This window comes from Phytophthora infestans, genomic scaffold, assembly GCF_000142945.1.
Source record: "Phytophthora infestans T30-4 supercont1.1 genomic scaffold, whole genome shotgun sequence".
NCBI classification, from domain to species: domain Eukaryota; phylum Oomycota; class Peronosporomycetes; order Peronosporales; family Peronosporaceae; genus Phytophthora; species Phytophthora infestans.
The window spans coordinates 3,652,969-3,668,442 of NW_003303758.1; the positions used below are offsets into that span (position 1 = coordinate 3,652,969).

Genomic DNA, 15,474 nt, shown 5'->3' on the forward strand with positions numbered 1-15,474 from the left:
TTTGTACGGTACAGTACTTTATATAAATTGGCTACACTCCTGTCATGGCTACACTCCCCGCCACTCGTAAAAAGCGAATTCGAGAGAGGATGGAGCTTGTGCAGCTACTGGAGGGAAGTCTATCGGCGGCCACAGATGTGCGTGCGCAGAGCGAGGCTCGCTTGACGGAGCTGCTGCGGACCCCTGGCTTCGCACTTCAGCTCGGCGAGTTTCTCTTCTCCGCTGAGGCGTCTGAAGCGCAGCGTCAGTTGTCCGCATTGCTACTCAAGAAGCTTGTTACGTCTTATTGGGTGGCTAGCGAGGAGACTATCTACGTAGTCCCGGAGAACGAGAAGACGCAAGTCAAGCAGGCGCTCGTGCTAGCTCTACAGCAGCGTCTGGAGCTCTTCGCCGGTAGCAAACTACAAACCGCCTTGTGTCTCATCTTGACCGCCATCTTCGAGCGCGACTGGCCCGACCAATGGACCGAGATCCTGCCAGCGATTATGGCCATGATCTCGGGTCAAGATAAGCTTCGTATCGACTTTGCCGTGCGCTTTCTATCGCTTTCAGGCGGTCATTTCTCCAGTGACAATTGCTGCGAGCTCGTGGCCTCCGTCTTCCCGCACTTACGCCGCGTCTTCGTGCTCACAAATGAGTTCCCCGCCGGTACTCGATCCAGAATTGCTCGCATCGTACAGAGCAGCCTGCTAATGGTCGGAATGGAGGCCCAGGTAGGCAACACGACGGCCCGTCAGCTGCTACACGAGAACACGACGCAATGGATCGCGCTATTCCTCGAGCAACTGGCCGCACCAGCGCACAACGTCAAGGACTATTCGATCAAGATCCAGATCCTGACGACGCTCGCGAGTTTCGTGCGTGAATGGCCCAAGGAGATGACGGAGCTGATGCCTCAGATCATGCCTCAAGTGTACGGTCTTATGCTCAACGACGCTGAAGCTTACGAACATCAAGTGGTTCTGAACTCCTCCGAGGAAGAAGAAGGCTACGACAGTGATGGAGAGGGCGCACTGATTGGTCGAAGTGCCATGATCGTCGCTGCCTTCGAGTTCGTGCGTGGAGCCATCCAGACCCCCACCAAGAAGACCCGACAGCTCATTGTCGGTGGATTGGCCGACTTTGTGTTCGTTATGATTGGCTACATGCAGATCACAGTGAGTCAGATGGAGGCGTGGCAGGAGGATCCCAACAAGTACGTGGCTGATGAGGACGACGAGAGTCTGGCGTTCAACGTCCGTAACGCCGCTACGGACTTGCTGACAGAGCTGGAAGCTGTGCTGGGTCGTAAGGCTGTTGTGGCTGCTCTGGATGCTGCGCAACGTCGTCTTAAGGCTGAAAACTCCAACAACTGGCGGCTCCAGGAAGCGGCGCTGCTGGTCGTTGGCTGTTTGGCTGGACCGACACTTGATGCCATCAGTAAGAACGCTGCTGATATCTCCCAGTTGATGGATCTATCGGCGTTCTTGCAGACGTTGTTCAAGGTCATGAATGCAGGCAGTCAGGAGATTTATTTGCGTGCTAGAGCGCTGTGGTGCGCCAGTCGCTTGGCTAAGGGGATGAACCAGGAGATGCTGGACGCTTTCCTTCAAGTGGCGATCTCGGGACTTGAGCAGGGCCAAGTGCTGCCTGTTCGGATGTACGCTTGTCGCGCTATTGGAGCAATTATCCGTCACGATACAGGCAAGGCTCGGCTCCAGGAGGCTAGTGTTGTTATCATCGACCGCCTGACCATCTTGGCTGAGCAGTCGACGAACGAGACGCTCCATATTGCGCTTGAGACGTTGGTTGTGGTGCTTCAAGAGTCCGAAGCGATCGCTCTGGAGTCGGCGCAACGTGTTGTCGCGTGCTTCTTGCACCACTGGAGCCAGAACCTGAACGATCCATTGATCAGTGAACTCATTGACGGCGCCTTTGGAGCGCTCTTGCAACTGGACAATGCTGTTATTACTGCGAAAGTTCACGAACAAGTCTTACCTGTGATTCGTTCCATGCTAATTCAAAGTGCGACGGACCTGGGAGATACTGGCAATGGCATTTACACTGCTGGCAGTGCGTTGACGATCCTCAAGACGCTGCTACGACACTCGTTCGCTTCCAGTGGCACCGTGTCTAGCGGCGGGACTGATCCTACTACCCAGCAGCTTGGAGCGCAGGTGGTTCAGCAGACGTTCGAGCCTGTGGTGACTGTGCTCGGAGCTGTGGAGGACGAGAAGGTGCTGAATGCTGGCTCGGAATGCCTCAAGTGGCTCGTGATGTTTGCTGTTGACCCTCTGGCCGCGTACACTACTGCTGCTGGCACCAACGGCATCGACACGACGCTCTCTGTCTCCGCCAAACTGCTGTCTCCTGCTGTCTCTGATGCCAGCGCTACGTGCGTTGGTGGATTGATTACCCAGATCCTGCTCAAGCTCGGCCCCAGTCTGCCCACTGCGACAGTGCAGTCGATCCTTAGTGCTGTCTGCGCTCGACTGGCGGCGACTGAGTTGCCGTCTCTGGTGCAGTCTCTGTGCATGGTGTTTGCTCGTCTGGTTCACTCTCACGGCCCCGAAATCCTGAATGTATTGGAGCAATTGCCGCCTCCTGCAGCCTCTACTGGCCAGACACAGGCTCCGAACATGCTGACGTTTGTATTCCGCACTTGGATCGAGAAGCAGCAGGATTTCTATGGACTTTACTGCATCAAGGTGACGATGAGTGCTTTGCTCAAGGTTGTCGAGTGGAATGACCCTCGTATCAATACCATCACGGTCACTGGCAGCGCTGTGGACTCGGCAAACAACGATGCTGCGGGTATCCGGACCCGGTCGAAGGCTCGAAGCACTCCTGCTAGCGCACAGATGCAGTACACGACGGTGCACTTCTTGACCAAGTTTGTGGTCATTCTGGCGAAGACAATGTCCAACTTGGCGGAGGATGAAGAAGAGTGGGAATCGTCCGATGACGACTCGTCCGATGGCGAAGGAGACGATGACGCTGTCTCTGGAGCTGGTGGCTCCTCGGTGTTCGCTCCTGCTGGTGAGTTATTGAAGTGCTATGCGTGGCTTTATCTTATCACTGAGCTAATCTTGCTATGAGCAGAAAAATACGAGCTTCTGTCGGACCGCTTGGATGGTGATGGCGCTGTGGAAGTCCGTGATGGTGAAGAGCCAGAAGAAGAGTTCGAAGCGTACTTTGACCCTCTCAACGAGGTGGACCTAAAGGTAAGCAGCGGCTTGTGTTGACCTTGTTCTGTGAGGTTTATCTAATTGAACTTGTACAGGGTGCTATTCCCCAGGCGCTACAGAACATCACGGCCAATGCTGGCTTGCTCGGGGCGATCATGCCCGAGCTGACGGCTGCGGACAAGGAAGCGCTTGCTGCTGTGTCGGCGCTGTCGGCGTAGACTTGATGGTCTACTCTGCAGTGATGTTCACCACCTCATGTTAAAGAAAATCTCACACTGTTTTTGACTTGATAACTGTCTTTATGAGTGTTTTTTGTGCTTTGTTTTTTCAGGCGAAGGCGCACCGACTTGATCCCAGCGTATGAGCCTCAGTCTGCGAGTCAAGATCAAAATACCGCCAAGCTCATTCCCCTCAGGATCAAGACGTATCTCTTCCAATAAGTATTTCAGTCTGTGCAGCTTCATCATGGACACGTTGTAGTCCAGAGCTGCGAGCAAGTCCAGTGCCCACAGCGCTTGCTGACCGATCTCCGTGGGTGTGAAGTCCACGCTAGCTAGAGCCTCGAGAGAAGTGGCTTGTCCGGACGCGTCGACAGGAGGTGGCGGTGGAGCTTTCTTGGTCTCCAAATACCCCAACCAACCAGCCGATTCGGGACACTTCGCTAACTTGGCGAGACGATCTGCTTCGGCCCGTTCGCTGGCTTTCTTCTCTCGCTGCATCTCTCGAGCTTTAAACAGCAACCGGATCGAGCCTTCAATGCCTCCAGTTTGTCCTACAAGTTTGGCATGTCGCTCTTCAAAAAGTAGTTAAAGTAAGGATTCCGATCTTTTCAACTTGGATATTGGGCTTACCTTCAGTTGCTACGAAGGAGATAAAGCGGCACACGTGGACGTACAAGCTCAAGTATTTACCGACATCAAACCGGTTCAGTGTGTTCGTGACGAGTGTTGAGACTGCGAACGTGTCGAGCTCTGCGAAAAGTGCCAAACGTTCAATTTCCACTGGATCAGCAACTTTCCTGTTGCCTTGCTCTTCTTGTTGACTCGTTCGAGACGGTGAGCACTGGCGAGCTTGGACATCAGCGAGCAGCGAGCAGATTCGTCGAACTCCAGCGAGCTGGACGATGGCGCTGTCGTGGTTTTCCTTCATCATTTCGACTACAGTAGGGATGTTGCTGATAATGATACGTCGTACCGCGTTGCCACCGCCATAAACTGCGGAGAAAATGGCTTTCACGTCATTTTTCACGAAATCATCCAAGGGATTTTCAATCGCTGCGTGGTTAAGCACAGCGGGTCCGTCCCATTCTTCCAATTGTTTCCTCCCTTCTTGGCAAAACATCATCAACCGGAGGCAACGGATACTTGTTCGTAGTATTGCTATCCTAAAACGTGGCACTTCATCAGGTGGCACGATCACAAATTTCGGGAAAGGTTTGTTTTTGCGCCAAGGAGGGTCATACCATTGCCTAAAAGTGTCGAGATCGGGCGACAATTCTAATTTGCGATAATTGCGTACTGCATGTAACAACGCTTCAGTCACGGCTGAGTGTTCGGAGAGTAATTCCACCTCAGTAGAGGCCTCTTCGAGCACTCGTTTGTCCGAGATGACAACGTCCATGGAGATTTCTTCCAGCGGATTGTCACGATCGGTACCTTCACCCAACTCCGCCGTATGAAGGAAATACTGCACCGCTTGAGGACATGGCAACACACACGATGAGTGTGCTTGGACGACGGTACGCTTTGTGTCCACGTACCTGCCAGAACAGGCTCGAGAAACAATGGATAGTGCTGTACAATTAGCACGTGGGTATGGATCTCACCACGTAGTTCAGACACTGCGCCACCCATGACTTTATCGGACTGCTGAGCACTCAAAGAGACACTTCTTTTTCGAGAGCACAATAAATGGCATGATGATGCTTTTTTTCCCTGCTTCATTGCATTTTTATTTATTTTCCATGTGTCGTGCATGCACAGACAAAATGAGATCTTTTTTTTCTGTGTTTCTGAGTTGTAAAGTTCTCCATGAGGAAAAAAAAGAGGTCACACGTATTTAGGCCTCGTCCTTGTGGGAGTACTGCTTCTTGCCGCGGAGCTGCATCTCGCCGATCATCTCGAGGTTCTTCTGCACGGCGTCGGCTGTTCGCTTCTGGAATTTCCACTGGCCGTCGTGCTTGACGACCACATCGGACCACGTGACTACCATGACGGGCGTGCACTTCCAGAAGACCGTCGTGTGTGACGTCACTGTGGCATTCTCAGAGTCCGAGAGCTCCACCACGTGGCCGCTGGGCAGGTGGCGCGTGTCGGCCACGAATTTGAGCTCAGCCAGCTCATGCAGAGCCGCCTCGATCTCGCTCTTGCCGGAGCAGTTGCCACCCACGAGCTCCTCGAAGAAAGTAGCGTCCTCCGTGAAGAGCGCCAGCAGCGTCTTGACCGACTTGTCGCCGTCCTCCAGAGAGTACGAGAGCGCGAACTTGTTCACGAGGTTAATGATCGCCGCCACGTCAGCCATGGTCTCAATAGTTGTTCACTTTTGTCACTTGGGTAGCTTCAAGTCGGATCTGGAAGTGAGGGGATTCGGATAATTGTCGGGTTGGTCACGACCAAACGACATCCACGATTTAGGGAATCTTTTATCGTAATTTAGGGACGAATTACGGAAAGCGACATGAACTGCACGTGTTGCAATGCGTCTACAAGACGACTGCACGAGAGGGGCCATGCTCGATTGGTTGTGTACGTTCATGGAGAGTCTTTGTGAGCGCCGAGTCAGAGTCAGCGTCGCCGACGGCACAATGAAGTGTGAGCAAAAATAAGGTGGCTTGCTCTATTCAGGACACCCACCAAACGAGTTTCTTCGGAGAAGCTATCAAGTGAAAACACTAGCGTCGGGTCTTAGCCTTATTCTCGCTGAACTCAATCAAGATCGCAGGACCATCGAGGAAATAAATCCGCTGCCTTACACCCCTTCAGCAATCTCGCACGTTGCAACGGTGCGGATTATTTGCTTGTGTTGACGGAGTCTTAGCGACTTAGGAACGGACAATTGAACTACATGTCATGTGCTCGTTGTGATCCAACGTCGCACTCTTGCACATCCGCTGCTTCTGGAGCACCCCAAGTGCCGTTTCCTATTATAATACCAGCATTATGCTTCTCGGCGACGGGCGCTAGAGCACCGGGAGTTGCTTTGAAACCAATTAGAAGAAAAAGAAACCTTCCGCCCCGTTAAGGATGGTGGCGTCTTCTGCCTGTCTAGGCAACGGCTGTCCTTATATGGCGATGCAAGTCACACGCCGAAGCTGAAGTGACCTATTCGAGGCAAAGACCTATTCACGCGATTAATTCATGGCCAAATTTAGGTCCCTCGAGTCGTTCTAAAAAGGAGAAGCGCCCCCTCTCCGCTCGCTCACTCTGCGTCGTCTCGACCGCCTTACAAGTCGCCCTCTTCCTTCGCCTTTCAATGACCCTGAGCTTGCTGAGCTTGACTTGGTAGCGCGCTGACTATTAATACCTGATACCTGAAAGCCTGAAAGCCTGGAAAGCCTACAAAACTTTGGTCAACTGAGGTGAGTGCACCCATTCCGAGCTCTTCCAAATCCCATCCTTCAGTGTTCTAATCGGCTGCTTCCTCCCAACAGCACCTCGAATGGATTCCAGAACCAAGAAGCGTGACGACACGCCCATGGACCCCGCTGCCCGCAATGACAACGCCACCTGGAGCTTCGTGCAGATGAACATGACGTTGCTCCCCATTGCGCGTCCACTGCCGGTCAGTGTCGGCCACAAGTTCCATGAAGGAGCCGCATTGGCAGGCGTCAAACCCTGTACCCCCACTCAGAAATTACACCATCGATTACGCCAAAAGACAAGCAATATCAGTCCGAGACGACACGATGTAGACTACAACAATGTGCGTCCCGCGACTGCAACGTCTCCCAACACTCGGGGACTGCCCCCTACTCCCCGATCGACGGGCTGTGGAGCCAAACGCAAATATTCTGAAACCTGGCACGTTCCAGCTGCTATTAGTATAGCATCGATGCCCCCAGCATCGCTGAGATCGCAGCTGAGTGAGACTTGTATCCTCTAGTCATGGAGTGACAGTGAGTATGCCAGTGACCCGGCGAAACGAACACCATCGGGTTACAGCCCACTACACCGGAGCTCCAGCTTATCCTCGGGCTGTGCGGCCAGGGGAGTGTACAAGGGTAAAAAGATTCTGGAGCTACAGGACGAAGATCGCCGACTCCACCCGGATGATCGTGTCACGGCCCCCTCGCCGTCCAAGCGGGGCAAACACCAGCCCTAATTCAAAAGGCTTACCCCTGGCGGGTGCGACGCTGCTTGTCACGTGGTTGACCGTCGATTTGTGTTCTTGATGGTAAATCCACAACTGAGTTCGAATTAGATGCTTACAGCTTTGCTACTCGCTCTGCTAACTAGTCCTGCTGTCCTAGGCGCTCGTAGTGCTAGCTGTCTAATCCTACTTCAACGTCAAGCATATGTAGTTGCCTTCTTCCACTGGAAGGCTGGTCAACATGGCGCACCTGCTGGTCCCAGGGAGCAGCACGTCATCTTCTGAGTAGCACGTGCGCTCTGTGCTGCAGGTGCGATGGAGAGCATCTTACTGCGGCTGCTCACACTGCTATCGCTATATTCCACGGCAAATACTTTGATGCATGTCGTACTTAATTAACACGTAGGAGCATTATCTATTTTTTGTACGAACAAATTCCTCTGAGCAGTATTGTTTTCGACGTCTTGAGAGCCCTGGCATTTCAAAAATGCTGGCTCTGAATTAAGCTGTGATGGTCTCGTCTTGAATCTACAGACAAACGTGGAGTTGTATTGTGCAAAATGGCTATTAAATGCAATGAATTGCCACGCAATACGGTTTGCGTATGGAATCTAATGGAATTGAGCCTCAATTTGGGGATATTGGAGCAAAAAGGGGAATCAGAATTATGCCCAGAAGGTTAATTTTCACGCGGGGTGAAATTATCGAAGTAGCGACTGATCTGTCCGATGCACAGCTCCTGCGTCGCCTCTGGCATATCTTCGATAAGTTTCCCTGCACAGGTCAAACAGCACACGTTAGCTTTACGCCACTACCGGCACTAGACAATCTGTAACCAGAGTACCTGGGATGCCACCAATCCTGGAGAACGGCGGGATGGCTGCGTCAGCGGGCACCACAGTGTTGTCTTCAATCCGGCAGCAGTCTCGAATGATCGCACGCTTGCCCTGCACCACACAGAGCTCTCCATCAGGAACGAACGTCTCGAGCCTTTGCAACAATGAGAATAAACCCATACAATGACACAATTCTTGCCGATCTGCACATACGACCCGACCATGGCAGCCTCCACGACTGTGTCCTCGCCAATGTACACGTAGTCACCGATTTTCACCGGGATAAAAGCCAGTCCTCTGGTCCACATAGAATACCACATTGTAAATAAAATACTGGAGCCTCGTTAGGAAAGTTGCAGAATTTACAGCGCCGTACGTGGACACGACCCTTGTCGGCGGCTTGACGATACAATTTTCTCGGATAATGCACTGCTTTCCGAGCGACACTTTGGCTAAGTCTGCCCGGACGATGGCTCCTGAATTGACAATTGTCTGCGAGCATAAAGTATAAGAATCTTTAGTTCAAACATGGCTTACGACGCTTTTCTACATGTAGTAGATTTGGCGACTTTTTGACGCACCTTGCCGCGTAAGTGGATATTATGGGCGCCGCAGAGAGTGCATTTGCGGCTGATCTTGTTGCCAGTGGACGTGTGGATGTACATCTGTGGGTCGAACTGCTTCTCGGGTGCCTCCACGTACGGGTTCATTTTTGCAACGTGATTCTTAAAACTAATGATTGGACAAGTGTTGCACGAATGTTGCTCACTGCTCTAAAGCAAATCAAAAACAACATTAAATCTTTAACGTGTTTTTTCGTCATCTCGAGCACTTAACACAGCAATCGAGGTGTACACCATAGCTGCCGTTGACTGAGGCCCTCCTTAAATTTAAAGAAGTGCGATACAAACTGTCCGCAATTCTTGCTAAGACTGATTGAGTTAAAAATCGTGGTGCTTGGTGTGCACAAGTATTCATAGTATTAATCGGCATTAAAATATTGTTAATGACTTTCACTTTTCATTGTCTTTTCCTTTACGGTTTGCTTCGCCGAAAATCTTTCGTCGGATAGTTTTGTCCAGGTAGTTCTAAAGCCATTTTCTATTGGCGTTTAGTAAGTGAGATCGTTTTTCGGGGTTCTCAGGATGATAAAAGGCTGGCCCTGGCACACTTCCTTTCTGATACTTCATTCCTGTTCCTTCTGCCCTCGACGTTTTCGACTTAAATACGCTAGCAGAGCCTTGTTTTTCTGCTAGCTTTTCTGCCAGTGTCGATACTTCATACGTTCCCGGACCTGCACACCACAACAAAGGTCTGCGTGAGCTACTATTCCCTCTATACGTCGACTATTATACGATTCTTACCGAGTTCTCCATCCGTCACGATCTTTCCTGGTAAGCGTCCGAAGCGGTCTATGGTTCCAGCTTGAAAGGCAGCACTTGTGTGAGCTCTTGCCACCTGGTCATATCGAAGTGCGGTTTCTGCATCCTCAGCATTGTACGCTCCTGGTCCAGGAGTTAGAGAGGCATCTGACCCCAGACGCTTTACGGATGATTTGAATACAGATTGAGAAGAGCCACGGAGGGATCGTGCTAGTTGAATGGGATTTTCATACTGCCCTGGAGCAGGAATTTCGGTCGGAATTTGCCACCCTCGGGTCGTTTTGGAAGAGAAAACAGACTTCGAGACATTGTGAGAATACGCCAATGACGGTTGCTCTGCGTTGTAGTCGCCAGGTCCTGGAGCACAAGTACTCTGGTTTTGATTGTTGCTGCGCTTGGGCTGCCATTCACATATATGAATGAAAATATCTGAGCATGTAGATTGATTTTGATCTAATCATCACTTACCGCGTTAGCAAAACTGCTCATTCCGTGCTTCTTGTTCTGTGTCTGACGATCATCTCTTATTTTGTTGGAATCGTGCCAAAACTGTGAGTAAATAATATTGGCAATGCAAAGAAGCTAGAGTTTTCAAGGCACCTGGTTGGCTGGTATTGTCCAGGCCCCGGCACGACATGCTTGACCTGCTCATTGAATCGCTTCGACTTAGATACGAACCCTGTGCTGTACCCCAACCGAGACACCGATCCCGAATCTAAGGTCGAGCGTACGAGACTTGGTGGTTTGTAGTAGTGACCAGGCCCGGGTAACTCGTTCTGTAAAGCAAATTCAGCATATAACCTTTATCACAACTCAATTCCCCTTTAGTTTCCACTGTATACGAACCTCGCAATCACCAAAGCGCTGCGTTCGATTGCCAAAGCCATTGCGTTCATTCGGGTCACGATGCAAAACAGTCTCGTACTTGGACGGAATTGACGATATTTTCTAGTAGCAGAACATTTAGTCATCTCTCATCTGCACAACGCCAAAAAAAAAAACAGTACCATGTTTGGGTCAGGTGGTGCTTGTCTGCGCACTGCTAAAACTGACCCTGTAGGTTTCGTTCCCACTTGTCGGAAATTTGGTTTCGACTGCAGATCCTCAGCGTGATACATCGAAGCAGGGAGCTTCATTTTTACTTTACCACTTCTCGGCTAAGGCTTCAAATAATAGGTCAATCAGTGGCTTGGTGATCTCCCATGTTGGAAATGCTCCAAAATCTAAAAATATCCAAGAATGATTTCAGTTTATAATTTATGAGAGACCAATTCCGTTCATAGAGAAAAAAAGTCGAATGACGTCAGCGCTGGAGCCACAAGTGACCTTCGGCTTGGTGGCCGATGTGCAGTACGCAGACGTGAAAGACGGATGGGACTTCCACCACATCTCCCAGCGGTACTATCGCAATGCGCTACCGCAGTTGCAAGCCACAGTGGCGGAGTGGCTACGCGTGGCCATAGGCGGAGCGAAACTCCGCTTCGCCGTGAATCTGGGAGACCTCATCGATGGCAAGAACCGACCGGCCTCCACGTCTCGACAAGCTTTAGAGAGCACTAAAGCAGCGTGGAAACCGTTCCAAGATGCAGTGGGTCCAGTTCATCACCTGGTTGGCAACCACGAGCTCTACAACTTCCCCGCCTCGGTCATCCAGAAGGAACTTCTATATCAACCTTCAAAGACGTCGAATAATGCGCCACAGCGTAGTTACTACGATTTTCAAGTACCCGAAGCACCCAAATACCGCTTCGTTGTGTTGGATTGCTACGGGCTATCGATCCTCGGACGGGAGAAGGATGACCCAGTGTACCAGGAAGCTATGGCCTTGCTGCGTCAAGTGAACCCGAACGAGAACCTCAATTCTCCGACGGGTCTTGTTGAAGAGCAGCGAAGGTTCGTAGCTTTCAATGGGGCGGTGGATCGAGAGCAGATGAAATGGTTAGAGAAGACGCTTGTAGAGGCAACGGAAGCTGGAGAGAATGTGGTCATCTTCACACACGTCCCGATCCACCCGAGCACTTCGCCAACACCTGCAAGTTTGTTGTGGAATTACCCGGAAGTGTTGGAACTTATCCGGCGCTTCCCGTGCGTCCGCGTCGTCTTTTCAGGCCATTCTCATGCTGACGGATACGTGTACGCCCATGAAGGGATGCACAACAGAGGAGTTCACTTTGTCGTGTGTGACGCCATCCTCGAATGTTCTCCGTCGGAGACTGCGCATGCTTTGGTGCACGTGTTCGAGGACAAACTGGTCGTACAGGGCTATGGCAAGATCCCCACACGCGAACTGCGTTTCCCGACGGATAATACATTGTCAGAAGAGTGAAGATGCTCTTGAAATTGTTAGACGAGAAGAGAGACCAGCTTCAGTTGAATCGAATCAACAGAGAGACTGGAGGAGTAGGATACCAAGGGATTCGCCAGTGTAATAGAAATGGAGAATATGTTAACACAGCACAAGCCACAGCGCCTGCGGTCGACGTTCGATTTTGCTTCAGGCGTTGTGTTCTTATTTACGAGCCGAGTCTTTTATTAACTCAGAGGTTCGGCTAGCCGGCTACTACTACAATAAGTAGATCGGCTGACGTCACCTTTTCCGCCTTGCCTGCGTCTGCAAAGTTGCTGTCTCCTGCAAAAGGCTCTGTTATTTTATCAGAAGAGAAAATGATGAAGCTTGGGGTCTAGCACGTTTGCTGCCGCTTGAAGAGAATATAGAGTATCAACTTAGTGGTGCTCATCCTTCTTCTCAGCGTGAGCGTGTCCTGTGCAATGCAAAATAAGATCTGTCAGATCGCTACATCTTCGAGCTTTCATAGTTGATCAAGTACTTACTGTGGTGGCACCACCACTCGACAGCGCAGCCCGCGCCGCCCACGATGAGCATCATGTGCGCGATCGGCTTGAAGCTGCCGCTGTAGATGAAACGGTTGCCGTAGCCCTGGGCCCAGGCGTTAAACTTGTTGGTGGGAGGGTTGGCCGTGCGGGCAGCGATACCAGCGCGAGCGCGGTCCACCAGGTTGGCGGTGGCGGCACGCGAGGCCTGGTACTCCTGCGCCAGCTTCTCCGGGTTGCTGTCGGCCAGGCGGCGGATCTCGTCCAGCGTGTACTCCTTGGTCATAATGGCAATAGGTTCCTTCCTGGACTGCTGGCCGTTCAAAGAGTCTGCGGCGGACGGGCGGCGCAAGGGGAGAGACGACGATTGGTTGAATATTTCTTCTGAGCATCTATTGGTTTTTATCCTCTTGTCAAAGACGGTTTGCTATTGACCAATTGCAGAATGCAAATTTAGTGACCCAGTTTTGTAGTTTGAAAGTATCCAAATCTGATTCTGTAGATTATCATATTCCGATGGTGCGTCTCGTCAGGTTCAGACGTGAAGCACCAAAGGTACACTCGACAAAGCACCCGGACGTGACTATGAGCAAATACCAGCACCTTCTGCAACCTCTAGACCTGGGCTTCACGCAACTCAAGAACCGCGTGCTAATGGGCTCCATGCACACGGGACTCGAGGAGGGCAAGTCGCTCACTCGCCTCGCCGCCTTCTTCGCCGAAAGGTCCGTTCCAGTGTATCCAAAACAATTCCCATTCTTCTAATTGCAATTGTTGCTGCTGTTCAGAGCCAAAGGCAACGTCGGTCTTATCGTAACTGGAGGCATTGCACCCAATCGAGCAGGTCGTGTGAGTCCGTTGGCAGCTAAACTGACGACGCAAGGTGAGGTGAACGCACACAAGGAAGTGACCCAAGCAGTGCACCACAACGACGGCAAGATCGCCATGCAAATCCTGCATAGTGGACGCTACGGGTACCATCCATTCAATGTAGCACCGTCTCCTATTAAAGCTCCGATCGGCTGGTTCACACCCCGAGAATTGTCCAGCTCTGCAGTGGAGAGCACAATTCGGGACTATGCGAGTTGTGCAGCTCGTGCACGTGAAGCTGGCTACGACGGCGTGGAGATCATGGGCTCAGAAGGATATCTGATCAACCAGTTCATCGTAGAGCACACGAACAAGCGCAAAGATCAATGGGGTGGCTCGTACGAGAACCGTATCCTCTTCCCTATAGAGATCGTCAAAGCTGTACGTGCTGCAGTCGGCAAGGATTTCATCATCATCTTCCGGTTGTCCATGCTGGATCTCGTTGAGAAAGGCAGCACGTGGGACGAGATCGTGATGCTTGCCAAGCAGATTGAGGCTGCAGGAGCCACGATCATCAACACGGGCATCGGCTGGCACGAAGCTCGCATCCCGACGATTGCTACAAGTGTTCCGCGCGGAGGGTTCTCTTGGGTTACCCAGAAAATGAAGGGCGAAGTGTCCATCCCTCTCATCACAACCAACCGCATCAATATGCCTGATGTAGCGGAGCAGATCATCGCTGAAGGACGTGCAGGTTCGAGAGACTTTTATCACCATATTCGAGTGATTATTGGACTGCTGACGTAATTGTTGCTGCGTAGATATGGTGTCGATGGCGCGACCATTCCTGGCAGACCCGGAGTTTGTGCGGAAGACGGAAGAAGGTCGAGTGGACGAGATCAACACGTGCATTGGCTGCAACCAGGCGTGCTTGGACCACACGTTCAAGGCTATTATTGCGAGCTGCTTGGTTAACCCACGTTCAGGCTACGAGACGCTACTGAACTACACTCCGACGAACGGTGAGTTGTTGACGTTGTATAGGTCTTGTGTTTCTAGTATACTGAAAACTTTTTATATTGTTGACGCAGATGCCCAACGTGTGGCAGTTGTGGGCGCTGGGCCTGCTGGCTTATCGTTCTCGACGGCAGCGGCGATTCGTGGCTATGAAGTGACGTTGTTCGACCAAGCTGAAGCCATTGGAGGGCAGTTCAACATGGCCAAGACGATTCCAGGCAAAGAAGAGTTCTACGAGACACTCCGCTACTTTGAAAAGCAGCTGAAGCTCAAAGGCGTCAAAGTGAAGCTTGGACAACACGTTGAGGCTGCAGATCTGACCACTGGAGCTTTTGATAAGGTGGTTATCGCGACGGGTGTGTTGCCTCGTGCCCTCAAGATCCCAGGGGCAGACCACCCCAAGGTTTTGAGCTACCTTGACGTCCTGAAGAACAAAGCTCCAGTGGGTAACAAGGTGGCTATCATCGGCGCAGGAGGCATTGGATTCGATGTGGCAGAGTTCCTCGCTCACGTTGGCGAATCCACAAGCTCAAGTGTCGACGTGTTCGCTCGTGAGTGGGGCATCGACACGACTAATTCAGTACGTGGCGGAGTGGCTGGTGTCAAGCCCAGTATCCCTCCTCCAGCACGTGACATCTATCTGATGCAACGTAAGAGCACGAAACACGGCAAAGATCTTGGCAAAACGACCGGGTGGATTCACCGACTGTCACTCAAGCATCGTGATGTCAAGATGATCGGTGGCGTGTCGTACGATAAAGTGGACGATGAAGGACTGCATTATACGGACAAGAAAGGGGAGAAACATGTTCTACAAGTTGACAATGTGATCGTTTGTGCGGGTCAAGTGCCGCTTCGAGAGCTCGAGAAGCCACTGCAAGAGAAAGGAGTCACCGTGTTCCGTATTGGCGGTGCTGACGAGGCTGGCGAGCTGGATGCTAAGCGCGCGATTGATCAAGGAGCTCGCTTGGCTGCTAACATCGAGACAGCTAAGCCTGGCGACCCACTCGAGGCCGATGCTACGCTGTCAGCGAAGGTCTTTGAGTTCTTGGGCAAATTTCAGCAGTAAACAAGACTACTAGCAATTAATTCATGAAAAAATAAACCCCAGCTCGCTGTGCT

The 15,474-nt window shown here is 51.5% G+C and overlaps 9 protein-coding genes across 9 annotated transcripts; 4 read left to right on the forward strand and 5 right to left on the reverse strand.

The window, feature by feature from the left end:
* Positions 1–75: 75 nt before the first annotated feature.
* Positions 76–3,385, forward strand: PITG_00695 (importin, putative; the record flags this gene model as incomplete). The annotated part of the gene is made up of 3 exons (XM_002909223.1): positions 76–3,018; positions 3,082–3,203; positions 3,263–3,385. The coding sequence occupies 3 exons, from the start codon at positions 90–92 to the stop codon at positions 3,383–3,385; spliced, it is 3,174 nt and encodes a 1,057-aa protein (XP_002909269.1).
* Positions 3,386–3,466: 81 nt separating this feature from the next.
* Positions 3,467–5,020, reverse strand: PITG_00696 (uncharacterized protein; the record flags this gene model as incomplete). Its single annotated transcript, XM_002909224.1, has 4 exons — positions 3,467–3,960; positions 4,019–4,136; positions 4,416–4,853; positions 4,937–5,020. 4 exons carry the CDS (start codon positions 5,018–5,020, stop codon positions 3,467–3,469), a joined length of 1,134 nt encoding a protein of 377 aa, XP_002909270.1.
* Positions 5,021–5,092: 72 nt separating this feature from the next.
* PITG_00697 (uncharacterized protein) lies at positions 5,093–5,735 on the reverse strand (the record flags this gene model as incomplete). The annotated part of the gene is made up of 1 exon (XM_002909225.1): positions 5,093–5,735. One exon carries the CDS (start codon positions 5,685–5,687, stop codon positions 5,226–5,228), a length of 462 nt encoding a protein of 153 aa, XP_002909271.1.
* Positions 5,736–6,490: 755 nt separating this feature from the next.
* PITG_00698 (uncharacterized protein) lies at positions 6,491–7,487 on the forward strand (the record flags this gene model as incomplete). Its single annotated transcript, XM_002909226.1, has 2 exons — positions 6,491–7,088; positions 7,269–7,487. The coding sequence occupies 2 exons, from the start codon at positions 6,825–6,827 to the stop codon at positions 7,485–7,487; spliced, it is 483 nt and encodes a 160-aa protein (XP_002909272.1).
* A 628-nt stretch (positions 7,488–8,115) lies between these two features.
* Positions 8,116–9,021, reverse strand: PITG_00699 (dynactin subunit 5, putative; the record flags this gene model as incomplete). Its single annotated transcript, XM_002909227.1, has 5 exons — positions 8,116–8,249; positions 8,320–8,422; positions 8,494–8,608; positions 8,688–8,803; positions 8,893–9,021. 5 exons carry the CDS (start codon positions 9,019–9,021, stop codon positions 8,155–8,157), a joined length of 558 nt encoding a protein of 185 aa, XP_002909273.1.
* Positions 9,022–9,399: 378 nt separating this feature from the next.
* PITG_00700 (uncharacterized protein) lies at positions 9,400–10,829 on the reverse strand (the record flags this gene model as incomplete). Its single annotated transcript, XM_002909228.1, has 6 exons — positions 9,400–9,605; positions 9,676–10,093; positions 10,162–10,216; positions 10,294–10,469; positions 10,540–10,641; positions 10,701–10,829. 6 exons carry the CDS (start codon positions 10,827–10,829, stop codon positions 9,400–9,402), a joined length of 1,086 nt encoding a protein of 361 aa, XP_002909274.1.
* A 161-nt stretch (positions 10,830–10,990) lies between these two features.
* PITG_00701 (uncharacterized protein) lies at positions 10,991–12,019 on the forward strand (the record flags this gene model as incomplete). The annotated part of the gene is made up of 1 exon (XM_002909229.1): positions 10,991–12,019. The coding sequence occupies one exon, from the start codon at positions 10,991–10,993 to the stop codon at positions 12,017–12,019; it is 1,029 nt and encodes a 342-aa protein (XP_002909275.1).
* A 161-nt stretch (positions 12,020–12,180) lies between these two features.
* PITG_00702 (uncharacterized protein) lies at positions 12,181–12,880 on the reverse strand (the record flags this gene model as incomplete). The annotated part of the gene is made up of 2 exons (XM_002909230.1): positions 12,181–12,455; positions 12,526–12,880. 2 exons carry the CDS (start codon positions 12,809–12,811, stop codon positions 12,418–12,420), a joined length of 324 nt encoding a protein of 107 aa, XP_002909276.1.
* A 195-nt stretch (positions 12,881–13,075) lies between these two features.
* On the forward strand, positions 13,076–15,421 carry PITG_00703 (2,4-dienoyl-CoA reductase; the record flags this gene model as incomplete). The annotated part of the gene is made up of 4 exons (XM_002909231.1): positions 13,076–13,250; positions 13,314–14,089; positions 14,157–14,357; positions 14,427–15,421. 4 exons carry the CDS (start codon positions 13,111–13,113, stop codon positions 15,419–15,421), a joined length of 2,112 nt encoding a protein of 703 aa, XP_002909277.1.
* Between the last annotated feature and the right edge of the window lie 53 nt (positions 15,422–15,474).